Below are 16,825 nucleotides of genomic sequence, written 5' to 3' on the forward strand. Positions count from 1 at the left end.
AACGAATCCCGTGGAAAGAAGTGTACATGCACATATCCAAGAACTGAAAGATTTCAACCGAGTCCCCAGATTTCAAGAGTTCACCATGGAACAGAAGTTTGGAATCCGCATCTTTCTGACTATGAAGATAAGACTTCTGAAATAACCCAGTCAGACAAAATAAAGAGAAAAGAATGCAAAAGAGTAAAGAAAGTCTATGAGACAAATAGTATACCATTAAATGAACAAATATTTGTACTACAGGGATGCTGAAGGAGAAGCAAAAAGGCATTGAATGCCTACTGAATGAAATGATAGCTGAAAACTTCCCAAACCAAATCCTGAAAGAAATATGGACATCCAGAAACAGGAAGCTCAAAAGATCCCAAAGAGAACAAAAAACTGCCCAAAATTAAGGACAAAAAGAGAATCCTAAAGACATCAAGAGAAAAATGTCAAATTGCATATAAAGGAAAACCAATTAGACTAACAGCAGACTTCTCAGGAAAAATGCTACAGACCAGAAGAGAATGGAATAATATATTCAAGGTCTTGAAAGAAAAACAAACTTCCAACCAAGAGTATTGTATCCAATGAAGCTATCCTTTAGACATGAAGGAGAAATATTTACCAGATAAGCAAAACTGGAAGAATTCATTACCACCAGACCAGCCTTCTAAGAAATCCTGAAAGGAGTTCTAAATTAGAAGTCTCATGAAAACACACTACAGTACAAGATTTACTAACAGCAGATATGATCAGTAACCAATCAACAAAATGACAGGAGCCAGTTCTCTATCAATACTAACTTTGGGAGGCCAGCGCTGTGGCATAGCGGGAGAAGCCACTGCCTGTAGTACCAGTGTCCCATATGGAAGCTGGTTCAGGTCTTGGCTGTTCCACTTCCAATCCAGCCCTCTGATAAGGCCCAGGAAAGCAGAAGATGGCCCAAGTCTTTGGGCCTCTGCACCCACATGGGAGATCTAGAAGAAGCTCCTGGCTCCTTGGCTTTGAATTGGTCCAGCTCTGGCCACTGCAGCCACTGGGAAGTGAACCAGGGGATGGAAAACCTCTCTCTCTGTCTGTCTCTCTCTGCCTCTTCCTCTCTGTAACTCTGCCTTTCAATAAACAAATCTTTTAAAAAATACTAACTTTGAATGTATGTGGATCAAATTTCCTGATTAAAAGGTACAGGTTGGACAAATAGATAACAAAAAACCCCAAAAGATTCAAATATGTTCAGACTACAAGAAACTAATTCACAGATAAAGAAAGTAAACGAAAAAGATGTACCAGGAAAATGGAAACTCAAAACAAGCTGGAGTATCACACTCACACAGATAAAACACAGATGAGCTGCAATAGCCACACACATAATAGATAAAAGGCTTTAATCAAAAAATGCAAAAAAGACACAAAGTAGGGCACTATTTACTGATAAGAATATCAATTCAGCAAGAAAATATAACAATCACAAATATAAGTGCACCAGACACAAGACCACCCAGAAGCATAAAGCAAACATTATTAGACCTAGAGGGAGAAAGAGACTCTAAAACAGTAATAGAGCACTTCAACACTTCATTGTCATCAATGAACAGATCATCAGATGGAAAATCAACAGACACATCAAAATTGAAGCATACTTTAGTGCAATGGTCCTAAAAGACGTTCACAGAGCATTTTACCCAACAGCTACAGAATACACATTCTTCTAATTGGCACATGGAACATTTTGTAGGATAGATCCTATTTTAGGCCACAAATCAAGTTTCAGTAAATTTTTAAAAACCAAAATCATACCACATATCTTCTCAGATCAGAAAGATACGAAACTAGAAACCGACAACAAGGATAGAAAATTTACACATATGTTGAAATTTAACAACATGTTACTAAACCACCAATGGACCACTGAATAACTAAAAAGGAGATTTAAAAATGTCTTGAAACAAACGAACACACAATATACCAAAATCCACGGGATAGGGGCTGGCATTGTGGAACAATGGGTAAAGCTGCTGCCTGCAATGCCACCATCCCATACTGGCACCAGTTCAAGTCATGGCTGCTCCACTTCTGATCCAGCTCCCTGCTAATGTGCCTGGGAAAGCAGGGGAGGATGACCCAAGTTATTGGGCTCCTGCACTCACATGGGAGACTTGGAGGAAGCTCCTGGCTCCTGACTTCAGCCTGGCTCTAACTCTAGCCATTTCGGCAATTTGGAGAGTGAACCAATGGATAGAAGATCTCTCTCTCTGTCTCTTCCCTCTATCTGCATCTCTGCCTTTCAAATAAATAAATCTTTAAAACAATTTAAAAAGAGAAAGTAGACAAACTTTTAGCCAGACTAACAAAAGGAGAAAAAATCAAATACAACTAGAGGTGAAAAAAAGGACATTACAGGGCCAGCACCGTGGCTCACTTGGTTAATTCTCCACCTGCGGCGCCGGCATCCCATATGGGCACCGGGTTCTAGTCCCGGTTGCTCCTCTTCCAGTCCAGCTCTCTGCTGTGGCCTAGGAGGGCAGCGGAGGATGGCCCAAGTGCTTGGGCCCTGTACCCGCATGGGAGACCAGGAGGAAGCACCTGGCTCCTGGCTTTGGATCAGTGTAGCTCTGGCCATGGCGGCCATTTGGGGGGGGGGGGGAGGGTGAACCAACGGAAGGAAGACCTTTCTCTCTTTCTCTCTTGCTGTCTAACTCTAGCTGTCAAATAAATTTAAAAAGAAGACATTACAAATGACACTACGGAAGTACAAAGAATGGTAAGAAACTACTATGAAAAACTACATGCTAACAAATTTGAAAACCTCAAGAACACGAATTCCTGAATACATATAACCTTCCAATATTAAATTGAGAAGATACAGAAAAATCTAAATGGATCCCCTAACAAGAAGCAAGATTGAGCAGTAATTAAAAGTTTCACATCAAAGAAAAGTCTAGGTCCTCATGCATTTACTACTGAATCCTACAAAACATTTAAAGAGGAACTAACCTCTAACAGTTTTCAAACTATTCTAAAATATTGAAAAGGATAAAATACTGCCAAATTCCTTTTATGAGGCCAGCATTAGTGATACCAAAACCACACAAAGACACAATAAAAAAGAAAACTTCAAACCAATATCCTTAACAAACACAGAATGCAAAAAATTCTCAACAAAATATTAGTGAAACAAATATAACACTACATCAAAAAGATCATCCAACACAATTAAGTGGGATTTATCCCAGAGATGCCAGGGTGGTTCAACATTTGAAACATCAAAAAACATCATTAAAAATTTTAACAGAATGAAGAACAAAAAACACTTGAACATCTCAATAGATGCAGAGAAAGAAAATGGTGGGGCTGGCACTGTGGCGTAGCAAGTAAAGCTGTGTCCTGCAATGCTGGCATCCCATATGGGCGCCTATTTGAGTCCTGCTGCTCCACTTCTGGTCTAGCTCTCTGCTATGGCCTGGGAAAGCAGAAGATAACCCAAGTGCTTGTGTCTCTGAACCCATGTGGGAGATACAGAAGAGGCTCCTGGCTTCAGATTAGCCTAACTCTGGCCACGGCACCATTTGGGGAGTGAACCAGCCGATGGAAGACCTTTCTGTCTCTCTCTGCCTCTGCCTCTCTGTAACTCTGCCTTTCAAATAAATAATTTTTAAAAAAATCTATATAAAAAAAGAAATCAAATGGTAAGATTCAACAATCCTTCATGATAAAAAAAATAAATAAATAAACACTGACAACAAATTAGGTATAGAAGGAACACACCGCAAAATTATAAAGGCTATATACAACAAAACCAACAGCCAATATCATACCAAATAGGGAAAAGCTGAATGAACTTCCCCACAAATCTGGAACAAGAAAGGATGTCCACGTTCACCCGTCTTATTCAGTACAGTACTGGAAGTATCAGCAAGACTAATTAGGGAAGAGAAAGAAAGGGCATCAACATTGGAAAAGAGGAAGCCAAAATATCCATGTTTGTACATGGAAAAACCTAAACGCTCCACCAAAACGCTATCACCAACTAATAAACCCATTCAATAAAGTTTCAGTATACAAAAATCAACATACAGAAAACTGTAGCATTGTTATATACCAATAATTATCTTGCTGAGAAACCAGTAAACAAATCACATTCACAACAGCTACAAAACATTAAAATATTTAGGAACAGGGGCTGGCGCGGTGGTATAGTAGGTAAAGCTGCTGTCTGCAGTACGCAGTGCTGGCATCCCATGTGGGCCCCGGTTCAAGTCCTGCCTGCTCCTCTTCCAATCCAGCTCTGTGCTGTGGCCTGGAAAAGTAGTAGAAAATGGCTCAGGTGCTTGAGCCCCCGCATCCATATGGGAGACCCGGAAAAAGCTCCTGGCTCCTGGCTTTGGATCGGCGCAGCTCTGGCTATTACGGCCAACCTGGGGAGTGAACCAGTGGATGGAAGACACCTCCCTCTCTCTCTCTCTGTCCCTGTCTCTTCTTCTGTGTGTAACTCTTTCAAATAAATAAATAATTTAAAAAATATTTAAGAACAAATTTAATCCAATAATTAAAAGAGCTCTACTATAAAAATTATAAAACACTATTAAAAGAAATCACCAAGGGCACACACACACACACACAAATAGAAAAGATATTCCTGGTTCATGGATTGGAAGAATATAATTAGGATGTTTAAACTACCTAAAGTAATCTATGAAATTAATAGAATCCCTATCAAAATACTAATGACATTCTTTACAGAATTATAAAACACAATCCAAAAATGAATAGGGAACCACAAAAGACCCAGATCACTTTGGCTAAAGTGATCCTGAAATGATCCATCAAGCCAGAGGCACCACAATACCCAATTTCAAACTATACCTCAAAGCTGTAGTAATTCAAACAACATAGTATTGGCATAAAAACTGCCACATAGAGCAACAGAACAGAATAGAGAACCTAGAAACTAATCCACATACATACAACCAACAGATTTTTGACAAAGGTGACAAGAACGTACACTGGATAAAGGACAGTCTCTTCAATAAATGGTGCTGCAAAACATGACATACATGTGTAGAAGAATGAAATTAGATCCCTACCTCTCACCACGTAAAAAATAAGAGAACAAAGATTTACATGGATCAAAGATAGAGCAAAGACCTGAAACTATGAAATTGTTAGAAGAAACGCAGAACACACACATCAAGACACTGATGTAGGCAATGATTTATTGGAAAAGATCCAAACAGCGCAGCAATAAAAGCAAAACTAAATAAATGGGATTGTATCAAACTCAGAGCTTCTACATAGCACAGAAAACAATCAACAGAGTGAACAAGACATCTGACATATAGGAGAAAATATCTGCAAGCTACTTATCTGACAGAGGATTAGAACTCAGTATACACTAGGAACTCAAAAAGCTTAACAGCAAAAATCCAGTTAAGAAATGGGCAAAAGACCTGAAGAGACAGTTCTCAAAAACATATAAACAATTATATGAAAAAATGTTGACTATTGCTAGCCACCAGGGAAATGCAAATGAAAACCACAGTGAAATATCACCTCACCCCTGATAAAATGGCTATTAACAAAAACACAGTAACAAATGCAGGCAAAGATATGCAGAAAGCGGAACTCCCTTACACTGTTAGCGGGAATGTAAATAAGTGTGGTGACTGGAAAACAGCATGGAGCTTCCTTAAAACACTAGAAACAGACTTTCCATATGACCTGGCAATCCCAATACCAGGTATACAAAAGACATGAAATCATTTTACCAGAGATACCTGTTCCTTCGTGTTTATTTTGCAGCACTGTTCGCAATAGCCAGGATACGGAATCAACCAAAGTATCTATCACCAGATAAACAAAGAAAACGTGTGTGTGTAATAAAATATTATTCAGTCATAAAAAATAATGAAATCTTTTCATTTTCAGAGAAATGGATAGAACTGAAAGACATCATGTTAAGTAAAATAAGCCAGAAACTGAAACAAATATTGCATGTTCTCTCTCATATGTGGGAGTTAAAAACAAAAACAAAACTACTCAATACCAAATGACGATTACCAGAGGCTAAAAGGGATAGGAGTTCGGATTAGAAAAAAAAAAGTAGGTGAGGCCTGGCCTGTGGCATAGTGAGTAAAGCCGCCACCTGCAGTGCCAGCATCTCATGGGCGCCAGTTCAAGTCCTGGCTGCCCCACTTCCAATCCAGCTCTCTGCTATGGCCTGGGAAAGCAGAAAAGGATGGCCCAAGTACCCACATGGGAGATCTGGAAGAAGCTCCTGGCACCTGGCTTCAGACTGTCCCAGCTAAGGCCGTTGCGGCCATTTGGGGAATGAACCAATGGATAAAGACCTCTCTCTCTCTCTCTGCCTCTCTGTAACTCTACCTTTCAAATAAATAAATAAATCTTTAAAAAAGAAAAAAAAAAGTAAGGGAAGCTGGTATGGTTCATTAGCTGTGACAAATACACCATACTAATATGAGATGTTAATAACAGAGCAAGCTGGATGTGGTGTATTGACTGTGACAAAGGTATCATACGATCTAGTAAGTTAATAATCAAGGATGCTGGCTGTGGGGGTATATGAGAGCTCTCAGTACTACTACTTTTTTTTTTTTTTGGCAAATTTATAACTATGCTGAAATTTAAAGCTAAAAAAAAAAGAAATCCATGTGGAAATATTTGCAGGTAAAATTACATGGCATTTTGTATTCCCAGGGAGAAATAGAGACCAGATGGGAATATAGAAGAAGTAGAACCAGCCAAGGGCTGCCAAGTGTTTTAGCTGGGTGACAGGAACATAGGGAAGCATTAGACTCTTCATCTAGCTTTGCGTAAAACTTTCCATAAGAAATTAAAAACAACGAAGGAGAATTCAAACAATACATAGAAGTACATATCAGATTAAAAAGCACACATTGCCCTTCATTACAACTTCTCTTCTCAGCAATAACTCTGATAACAGTTTAGAGTACAACTTTTCAGACCTCTCTTTTTTTCTTAAAGATTTTACTTTTACTTATTTGAAAGGCAGAGACACAGAGAAAGATCTTCCATTCTCTGGCTCACTCCCACAGCTCAGAACTCCACCCAGGTCCCCCCCCCCCCCCCCCCGTGGATCTGCTATTTTCAAAGGCACATTAGCAGAGTGGGATCAGTGGAGCAGCTAGGCCTCAAAGACCTGACAGGGGCTTTTGCTGGCGGTGCAGGTGGCGGCTAACTTAACCCCTGCACACCAACACCAGCCCCTCATTTATCATGTATTAAAGCACATCAATACATTCCCTAGTCACCTATTTATAGTGTAGACTATGCTGTGTGGGTGTGTTGTTCTGTAACTTATTTCCTTAGTACACAATGCATCACGAACACCTTCCTACAGGCTAGGTACTATGCCAAAACCTAAATATGCATAACGTACCGATTCAATCCTCTAGTGAGGAAAAACAACATGGCAGCAGCTGCCCTATACCAATAGCTTTCCACTGCTGGCCTCAATTATCTGTATTTTACTAACTGGATACAAATTTCTGATGTTTGTAAATGTGCAATCAAAAAACTAATGCAAAACCAACAGTAGACATGAAAACCTTCAAAATCAATATAATTTATATTAAACAACTCAAACTTCTTGTCCTACTTGGCAGACATTAAAACACCACTTATAACGTAGGCAATGTTAGAGTCAGCACCCAGAGCTGGGTGTCAAACCCAGGTACTTCAATATGGGGAGTGGTTGTTCCAACCAGGAGGCTAAACACTTGTCCCAAGTAACAATGTTTTATTTCTCTTATAACACAAATGCAGGCAAATACGATGGTACTTCAAAAAGTTCATGGAAAAATAGAATTAAGTCTATTTGGTGCAAAAAAGCGAATATCATAGACTACATAAAGTTCATGGAAAATGTATATTAGGAAAAATTATGCACAGATTTCAAAACGTTTTATACTGTAATGAACTTTTTTTTAAATACTTATTGATTTGAAAGGCAATGTTTCATAGAGAAGGAGAGAGTGAGAGAAAGAAGAGATCTTCCATCTGTTGATCCATTCCCCAAGTGGCCACAACAGCCAGCCCAAAACCAGGAGTCAGGAGTTTCCCTGAGGTCTCCCACATGGGTGGCAGGAGCCCAAGTACTTGGACCATCTTCTACTGCTTTTCCCAGGCCATTAACAGGGAGCTGGATCAAAAGTGAAACAATTCAGACATGAACTGGCGCCCCTATGGGACGCCTGCATCGCAGGCACCGGCCTAACCCATTACAGCACAAGGCTCACCAGCCCCTGAACTTATCTTTTAATTTTACTTTTCATTAACTTCCTGAAGTAATCTCATATAGCAAAATGTTAAATTTTACGGGTTCTGGATGATAATGCATGTATTTACTATACTGTCTTCTAAACGTTAATCTTCATAATGGGGGGGGAGGGAGAAGCTGCGCACGCACTGCTTTAAAGGAAAAAAGGCACAACAGGCACTATGCTTCGTGATGCTGAGTAAAGGAAAGAATGGAAAAAATAGATTTTAAATAAGCTTAACATGTTCACCTAAGTGTGCATCTCAGCATGCTGCAGGGAAAGTAGGTAATTAATATGAAACTTTCAAGGCTGGTTATAAAAGCATATTCTCTTGAACTTTCAAAATGACAGATAAAATTAAACTATTTCTTCAAGACACTGAATACTTGGTTTGATCCAAAAGCAAACCCAGTGACATATTCAGGATTTAAAGGGCCCAAATTCATCACCTTAGGGCTGAAACAACATCCTGGTGGAGTGTTTAAAGGTCTGGCATAGCTTGTCATCTTCTCCCCCCCACTCTTCTCCCAATCCTTGCTTGTTTTCTTTAGCATGTGGAGAAAGAAATCGATGATATTCTATATTCAGCATACTTAGAAACCACATCCAAATGTGAAATCTGAATGTAAAGAAATACCTTCAGGGCAAAATGCAACCAAAACAACAGATTAGGAACTCACTTGATGCTCTTCTCTAAACTGAAACATTTAGTCCTAGTCTACCTTTTGAGTGTGATACACTCATCAACAAAGTATCTGACAGAGTTGAAAATATTTTTCATGAAAAATTTCTCCATAATATGAATTTATATTCAACAGTCAACTTATGCCATTACCAAAGAACAAGTATTCTGAATTAGGACTTCCTAATTTAACAGAAATTAAGAAACCAACTGGAAGTCGAATTTAACCTATGACTCCAGGTGTTACTGACCTGGAGACAGATAACTGCGAAAGTCCACAAATACTACTACATTGGATACTAGAAGGAAATGATTCCAAACATGATAAAATGTTAATCATCATCTAAAAAAAAAAAAAAACGTTCACATGTATTATGTCGTCTGCATATTCCTAGGATCTGAGGAAACATGAAGCAGAAACCAGGCAGGAAAGGAGGCAGGGAAGGCCCAAGCCAAGCAGCCTGTTTTCATATTGTACCTGGGGCTTCTCTGGACCTCGGGCCAAGCAAGAACACTCTTTTCTTTAGCTTCCTTCCAAACATGCAGGCCAACCTCTACTACTACAATCCGGGTCTTAGGTCACTCAATAGTACTGTTCAGGGGCCAGCACTGTGGCGCAGTGGGTTAACGCCCTGGCCTGAAGTGCCGGCATCCCATATGGGTGCCAGTTTGAGACCCGGCTGCTCCACTTTCCATCCAGCTCTCTACTATGGCCGGGGAAAGCAGTAGAAGGTGGCCCAAGTCCTTGGGCCCCTACACCCGTGTGGGAGACCAGGAGGAAACTCCTGGCTCCTGGCTTCGGATTGGCATAGCTCTGGCCATTGCGGCCATCTGGAGAGTGAACCATCGAAAGGAGGTCCTCTCTCTAACTCTGACTTTCAAATAAATAAATCTTTTAAAAAAATAAAAAGTACTGTTCATATTATCCCTAACAGTCTAACTTCAAAACAAAGCAAATTTTTTTTTTGTTTTTTGTTTTTGTTTTTTTTTTTTTTTTGACAGGCAGAGTGGACAGTGAGAGAGAGAGACAGAGAGAAAGGTCTTCCTTTTGCTGTTGGTTCACCCTCCAATGGCCGCCGCAGCCAGTGCGCTGTGGCCGGCGCACCGCGCTGATCTGAAGCCAGGAGCCAGGTGCTTATTCTGGTCTCCTGTGAGGTGGGGTACAGGGCCCAAGCACTTGGGCCATCCTCCACTGCACTCCCTGGCCACAGCAGAGAGCTGGCCTGGAAGAGGGGCAACCAGGACAGAATCCGGCGCCCCGACCGGGACTAGAACCCGGTGTGCCAGCGCCATAGGCGGAGGATTAGCCTGTTGAGCCATGGCGCCGGCTATATCCAGATTTTGTCATTACTTCAAAAACACTGGCAAAACAATGTGACTAACAATAAAACAGTAACATTGACAATTATGTTTTGCATTAGTACACCCCAAATAAGACAACATAAAGAACAAACCCCGAGCTGTCTGTCTTCCTGCTCAAGGACACATGTGCTGACAGGAACAGCAACCAGAGCACTCCACTGACTGCAGGGCACCTGCCCCCTTACCGAGCTGGTTCTTCATCCCCATGAGCACGGAGTTCATGTGGGCTTTGGACGCGTAGAGCTTGCTCACGGCCTTCCTGGAGCGGATCATCTCCTTGGCCAGAACCACACACACATCCTTCTGGCCCTTCTTGGCGGCATCCTTCACAGATCGTTTCACCTTTTCTTCTTCCCTTTGTATGTCTAAAGTTAGATCAGAACACCAGAAACCAAGGTCAGTCAGACTGGCACTCAAATCTGTTCTTACTGCAATCTAAATGTGTGCATTAAATAGGAAAACATGGAGGATACAAATGAAACAAAAATTATAAAAACAGAGGTATAAATAAGTAAAATACAAATAACTACATGGTGTTATTTCCAGAAATACCATTAAAGTAGTTTAAGAGTAAAAAGAAAAGGATAGTCCTTTACACTTGAAGCACTTCAAAACACCATTAGCGAGCGCATTCTAACATCTGATTGCACTAGTCTAAGCACTTAAAAATGTCTGCAGTGCATTTCTGAGTTTGCTCTAATATGTAACATCCTCACAGTTATGAGAGTTCAGTCATTGTACAGTCATTAATAATTTCTAAAAACTGCAACTTAAGGAACGCCTGAACTTAGAAAGTATCAAGTCAGCATCAACTAGAAGTGAGATACTTACATGATTCATGATCAGTAGGGGTTTTTCCCCCAACTTTTAAAACTGCGGCAAAGGACGTTAAAATTTACCATCATAGGTGTGCAATTCAGCAGTATGAAGCACATTCATATTGCATAACCACCACCACCATGCATCTTCAGATCTTTTCACATCTTAGAACTGAAATGCTCATTAAATAACTCCCTATTCCCTGGCAACCATCACTCTTCCTTCTCCCTTCACGAATCTGACTACTACAAATACTTAGTAAATGCAATCGTACAGTATGTGTCTTTTTCTGACTGGCTTATTTCACTTAGCAGAATGTCCTGGTCAGAGTATTTTACAGGGATTTCATTGAGTTGATTCTTCCAATCTGTGAATACAGAATATTTTCCATCTCTTTGCATCCTCTTCAATTTCTTTCAGTAGTGTTTATTTAAAAAAAAGAAAAGATTTATTCTAGGGACCAGCACTGTGGAGCAGCGGGTAAAGCCATCACCTGCAGTGCTGGCATCTCGTATGGGCACTGATTCAAGTCCTGGCTGCTCCACTTCCTAACCAGCTCCCTGCTGATGGCATGGTTTGAAAGTAACAGAGGATGGCCCAAGTCCTACACCCATGTAGGAGATCTGGAAGAAGCTCCTGGCTTCAGATTGGCCCAGCTCCAGCTGTTGTGGCCATTCGGGGAGTGAAACAGTAGAGGGAAGACTTCTCTCTCGCTCTGTCTCTGCCTCTCAAATAAATAAATAAATCTTTATTTTGTTATTTATTTGAAGGGCAGAGGTAGAGACAGAGAGCAAGAAAGATCCTCTATCAGCTGGTTCAGTCTCCAAATGGCTGCAACAGTCAGAGCTGGGCCAATCCGAAGCCAGGAACTTACTCCAGGTATCTCACATGGGTACAGGGGCCCAAGGACTTGGCCCATCCTTCACTGCTTTCCCAGGCCATCAGTAGGGAGCTGGATCGGAAGTGGAGTAGTTAGGACTCAAATCCATGCCATATGGGATGCCAGCACTGAAGGTGGCAGCTTTACTGGCCATGCCACAGCACTGGCCCCCATTAGTATTTTTTAATTTCATTGTAGAGATCTTTCACCTCCTTGGTTAAATTCATTCCTAGATATTCTATTTTTTGGTAGCTATTAGAAATGAGATTTTTTTAGATAATTCACTGTTGGTGTATAACTACATGGATTTTTGCATGACTTTGCATTCTGCAACTCTGCTCAATTTGTTTTTTTTATTTCTTCTTCTCAATTTATTATTACAATTTTTGACAGTCTATGTAAAGTGTCACCTGCAAACAGTGACAATTTGATGTCTTCCTTTCCAATTTGGATGCCCTTTCATTCTCTTACCTAATTGTTGTGGCTAGGATTTCCAGTACTAAGCCAAACAAAAGTGGTGAAAGTGGGCACCCTTATCTTGTTCCAGATCTTAGAGAAAGCCTTCAGCTTTCCCCCTATTCAATGGTTAGCTGTCGGCTTGTTACATAAGGCCTTCATTATGCTGAGGTATGTTCCTTCTACAGCTAATTTACTTAAGAGTTTTTACACTGAAAGGATGCTGAATTTTATTAAATGCCTTTTTGGCATCCATTGGGGTGATCATGTGATTTTTGCCCTTTATTTGGTTGATGTGATGTATCATATATTGATTTGCATGTGCTGAACCATCCTTGCATCCCTGGGATGAATCCCACTTCACCATGGTGAATCATCTTTCTAATGTGCTGTTGGATTTGACTTGCTAGCATTTTATTGAGGAGTTTTACATCTATGTTCAATGACATTATTCTGTAGCTTTTTTATTGTGCACTCATCTGGTTTTGGTATCATGGTAATGTTGGCCTAAGAGAATGAATTTGGAAGAATTCGATCCTCTTCTATTTTTTGAAATAAGGATTAGCATTAATTCTTCTTTAGAAGTTTGGGGGGCCGGCCGTGGTGCAGTAGGTTAATCCTCCGCCTGAGGCACCAGCATTCCACTTGGGCACTGGTTCTAGTCCCGGCTGCTCCTCTTCCAATCCAGTTCTCTGCTATGGCCTGGGAAAGCAGTAAAAGATGGCCCAAGTTCTTGGGCCCCTGCACCCATGTGGAAGACCAGGAAGAAGCTCCTGGCTTCGGACAGGCACAGCTCTAGCCATTGCGGCCACTTGGGGAGTGAACCAGTGGAAGGAAGACTTTTCTCTGTCTCTCCCTCTCACTGTCTGTAATTCTACATTTCAAATAAATAAAATTCAAAAAAAAAAAAAAAGTTTGGTAGAGGAGCCAGTGTTGAGGTACAGCAGGCTAAGCCACCACTTGCAATGCTAGCATCCCATATGGGTACCAGATCGAGTCCCAGATGTTCCACTTCTTATCTACCTCTCCAATAATGTGACTTGGAATGCAGAAAATGTTCCAACTGCTTGGGCCCCTGCCACTCATGTAGGAGACCCAGATGGAGTTACAGGTTTCTGGCTTCAGCCTGGCCCAGTTCTGGCCCTTGCACTATTGGGGAGCAAACCAGTAAATGAAGTGCCCCCCGCCACGTCCTCTATCTCTCCCCCTCCCTTCCAACCTCCCTCCCTCCCTTCCTTTCTCCGTAACTTTCACATAAGTAAATCTTTTTTAAAAATTAAAAAAATAGAAGTTGGGTAGAATTCATCAGTAATGTCATCTGGTCTTGGGCTTTTCCTTTGATGAGAGATTTTTTTGATTACTGATTCAATCTTGCTACTCATTATTAGTCTGCTTAGGTATTCTATTTCCTCATGATTTAATGTTGGTATGTGTCCAAGAATTTGTCCACTTCTTCTAGGTTACGCAATTTGTTGCCATATAGTAGTTCATGCTAATCTCTAACAATCCTTCGTACTTCTGCGGTTTCAGTCAGAATGTCTCCATTTTCATATCTGATTCTATGTATTTGAAATTTAATTTTTATTAGTCTAGAGAAGATTTGATCAATTTTGCTTATTTTTTCAAAGAACCAGCTCTTTGTATTGTGAATTTTTGTATTTTTTTTACTTTGTCATTTATTGTGCTCTTTTTATTACTTCTTATTTTTTAAGATTTATTTATTTATTTATTTGAAAGGCAGAGTTACAGAGAGGCAGAGGCAGAGGCAGAGGCAGAGGCAGAGGCAGAGAGATCTTCCATCCACTGGTTCACTCCTCAAATGGCTGCAATGGCCGGAGCTGAGCAGATCAGAAGTCAGGAGCCAGGAGCTTCTCCCGGGTCTCCCACGTGGGTACAGGGGCCCAACAACTTGGGTCATCTTCTACTGCTTTCCCAGGCCATAAGATTGGAAGTGGAGCAGCTGGAACTCGAACCAGCACCCATATGGGATGATGGCACCCCAGGCAGTGGCTTTACCCGCTGTGTCACAGCACTGGCCCCTATTATTTCTTTATATCAATTTTAGACTCTATTTGTTCTTTTTGTAGTTCCCTGAAGTACAGAGATAAGCTGCTTATTTGAGACATTTCTGCTTTTCTGTTGCAAGCACTGATTGCTATGAACTTTCCTTAGTATTGCTTTTGCTGTTTTAGTAGGTTTTAGTACACTGTTTCCATTTTCATTTGTCCCAAGAAATTTTTAATTTCCACTTGATTTCTTCCTTGGTCCATTGGCTGTTCAGCATTGTTTAATTCCCATGTATTTCTGTAGTTTCCAAACCTATTCTCATTGATTTCTAGTTTTATTGCATTGTGTTCACAAAAAACAACTGGTATGACTTCTATTCTTTTAAATTTTTTGAGACTTATTTTGTGATCTATCCTGGAACATGTTCCATGTGCTGTTGAGAAGAACATATATTCTGCAGCTCTTTGATGAAAGTTCTGTAGCTGTCTGTTGGGTACAACTGCTCTAGCATGCAATTTAACTCTGTTGTATCTTTTTGTCTAGATGATCTATCTATTCCTGAAAGTGAGACATTAAAAGTCCTCTACTATTATTGTTTTGGATTCTATTTCTTTTAGGTCTACTAATATTTACTTTATACATATGGGTGCTCCAATATTGGTGTACACATATTTATAAGTGTTATTTTCTCTTACTAGATTGAACCCTTTATCATTACATAACAACCTTCCTGGTCTCTTTTTACTGCTTTTAATTTACAATCTCTCTTACTTGATAGAAGTACAGCTATGGTGACGTGGAATATCATGTTCTACCTTTCCATCTGCAGTCTATCCAGGTGTGTCCTTGGAAGTGAAGTGAGTTTGTTGTACGCAGCATATCACTGGGTCCTGTTTATTATCCGTTTGGTCAGTCACTCTTAATTGAAAAATTTAGTCCATTGTTGTTTAAGGTAATTATTGATAGGTAAGCTCCTACTATTGGCATTTAGATACTTATTTTCTAGTTTTACGGTAGATCTTTCCTTTCTCTTTCCCTCTCAAAGTCTCCATTTGTGGTTAAGTGACTTTCTGTAGCGGTGTACTTTGATTTCTTCTTATTTTTTGTTAATTCTGTTACAGGTTTTTTACTTGTGGTTGCCATGAGGCTCATAGAAAGTTTCTCTTGGATTTAACAAGCTATCTTGTTAACTATAACAACCTAACATTGATTATAAAGACAGAGAAAGAGACAAAAATCAAAGAAATCCTAATAAAGCACCCACAATTGTGCACCACTCCTTCCCGGATTTTTAATTTCTGATGTTACATTTGACCTCTTCCTATATTGTTTGTTAACATTTTAATATAGTAACTATGATTATTTTTTATTCTTCACAGTAAAACAAACGGTTTACTCACCACATTTACAATAGTAGAGCATTCATGCTTAGATATTCTTAGCAGTGAGTTTTCTACCTTCTATTTTCTTCTTACCTGTTAGTGTCTCTTTCAGTTTATACAACTGCCTTCAGTGTTTTTTGTTTTTTGGGTTTTTTTTTGACAGGCAGAGTGGACAGTGAGAGAGACAGAGAGCAGAGAGAAAGGTCTTCCTTTGCCATTGGTTCACCCTCCAATGGCCGCCACGGCAGGTGCGCTGCAGCCGGTGCACCGCACTGATCCGAAGCCAGGAGCCAGGTGCTTATCCTGGTCTCCCGTGGGGTGCAGGGCCCAAGCACTTGGGCCATCCTCCACTGCACTGCCTGGCCACAGCAGAGGGCTGGCCTGGAAGGGGGGCAACCGGGACAGAATCCAGTGCCCCGACCGGGACTAGAACCTGGTGTGCCAGCGCCGCAAGGCGGAGGATTAGCCTATTGAGCCATGGCGCCGGCCCCTTCAGTGTTTCTTTAAAGACAAATTTCGTGGTGATAAATTCTCAGCTTTCGTCTGTCTGGAAATGTCTTATCTTTTCATCATATCTGAAAGATGGCTTTGCTGGGTACAGCATTCTTGGCTGGCAAATGTTTTTCCTTTAACACTGCTAAGTCTCAGCCTCACTCCCTCCTGGAGTGTTAGGTTTCTGATGAGAAGTCTGCCGTCAGCCAACCTGGGAGCCCTATGTGTGTTATTTCTTTTCTCTTGCAGCTAAGAGAAACAACACTCTTTCACCTTGGAGAACTTGATTTTAATGTGTCTTGGGATACACTCGATTGGGTTGAACCTAATAACCTTTGACCATCTTGTACCTGACAGTCACATCTTTCTCTAGGTTTGGGAGGTTTCGTGTCATCATCTTTTGAATATACTTTCTACTCCTTTGGCATTCTCAAGTCCCCCTTGAATCCCAGTAACTCAAATA

The 16,825-nt window shown here is 40.6% G+C and overlaps 1 protein-coding gene across 2 annotated transcripts in view; it reads right to left on the minus strand.

Moving 5' to 3' along the window:
• LOC133772830 (charged multivesicular body protein 3) overlaps nt 1-16,825 on the minus strand; it is a 115,307-nt gene that overhangs the window by 31,983 nt on the left and 66,499 nt on the right. For both annotated transcript variants that reach the window (XM_062209815.1, XM_062209813.1), the window contains one exon: nt 10,512-10,691. In XM_062209815.1, coding sequence (XP_062065799.1) covers nt 10,512-10,691 — 180 coding nt within the window. The remainder of the gene's footprint in view (nt 1-10,511; nt 10,692-16,825) is intronic.

This window comes from Lepus europaeus, chromosome 13, assembly GCF_033115175.1.
Source record: "Lepus europaeus isolate LE1 chromosome 13, mLepTim1.pri, whole genome shotgun sequence".
Classification (NCBI taxonomy): Eukaryota; Metazoa; Chordata; class Mammalia; order Lagomorpha; family Leporidae; genus Lepus; species Lepus europaeus.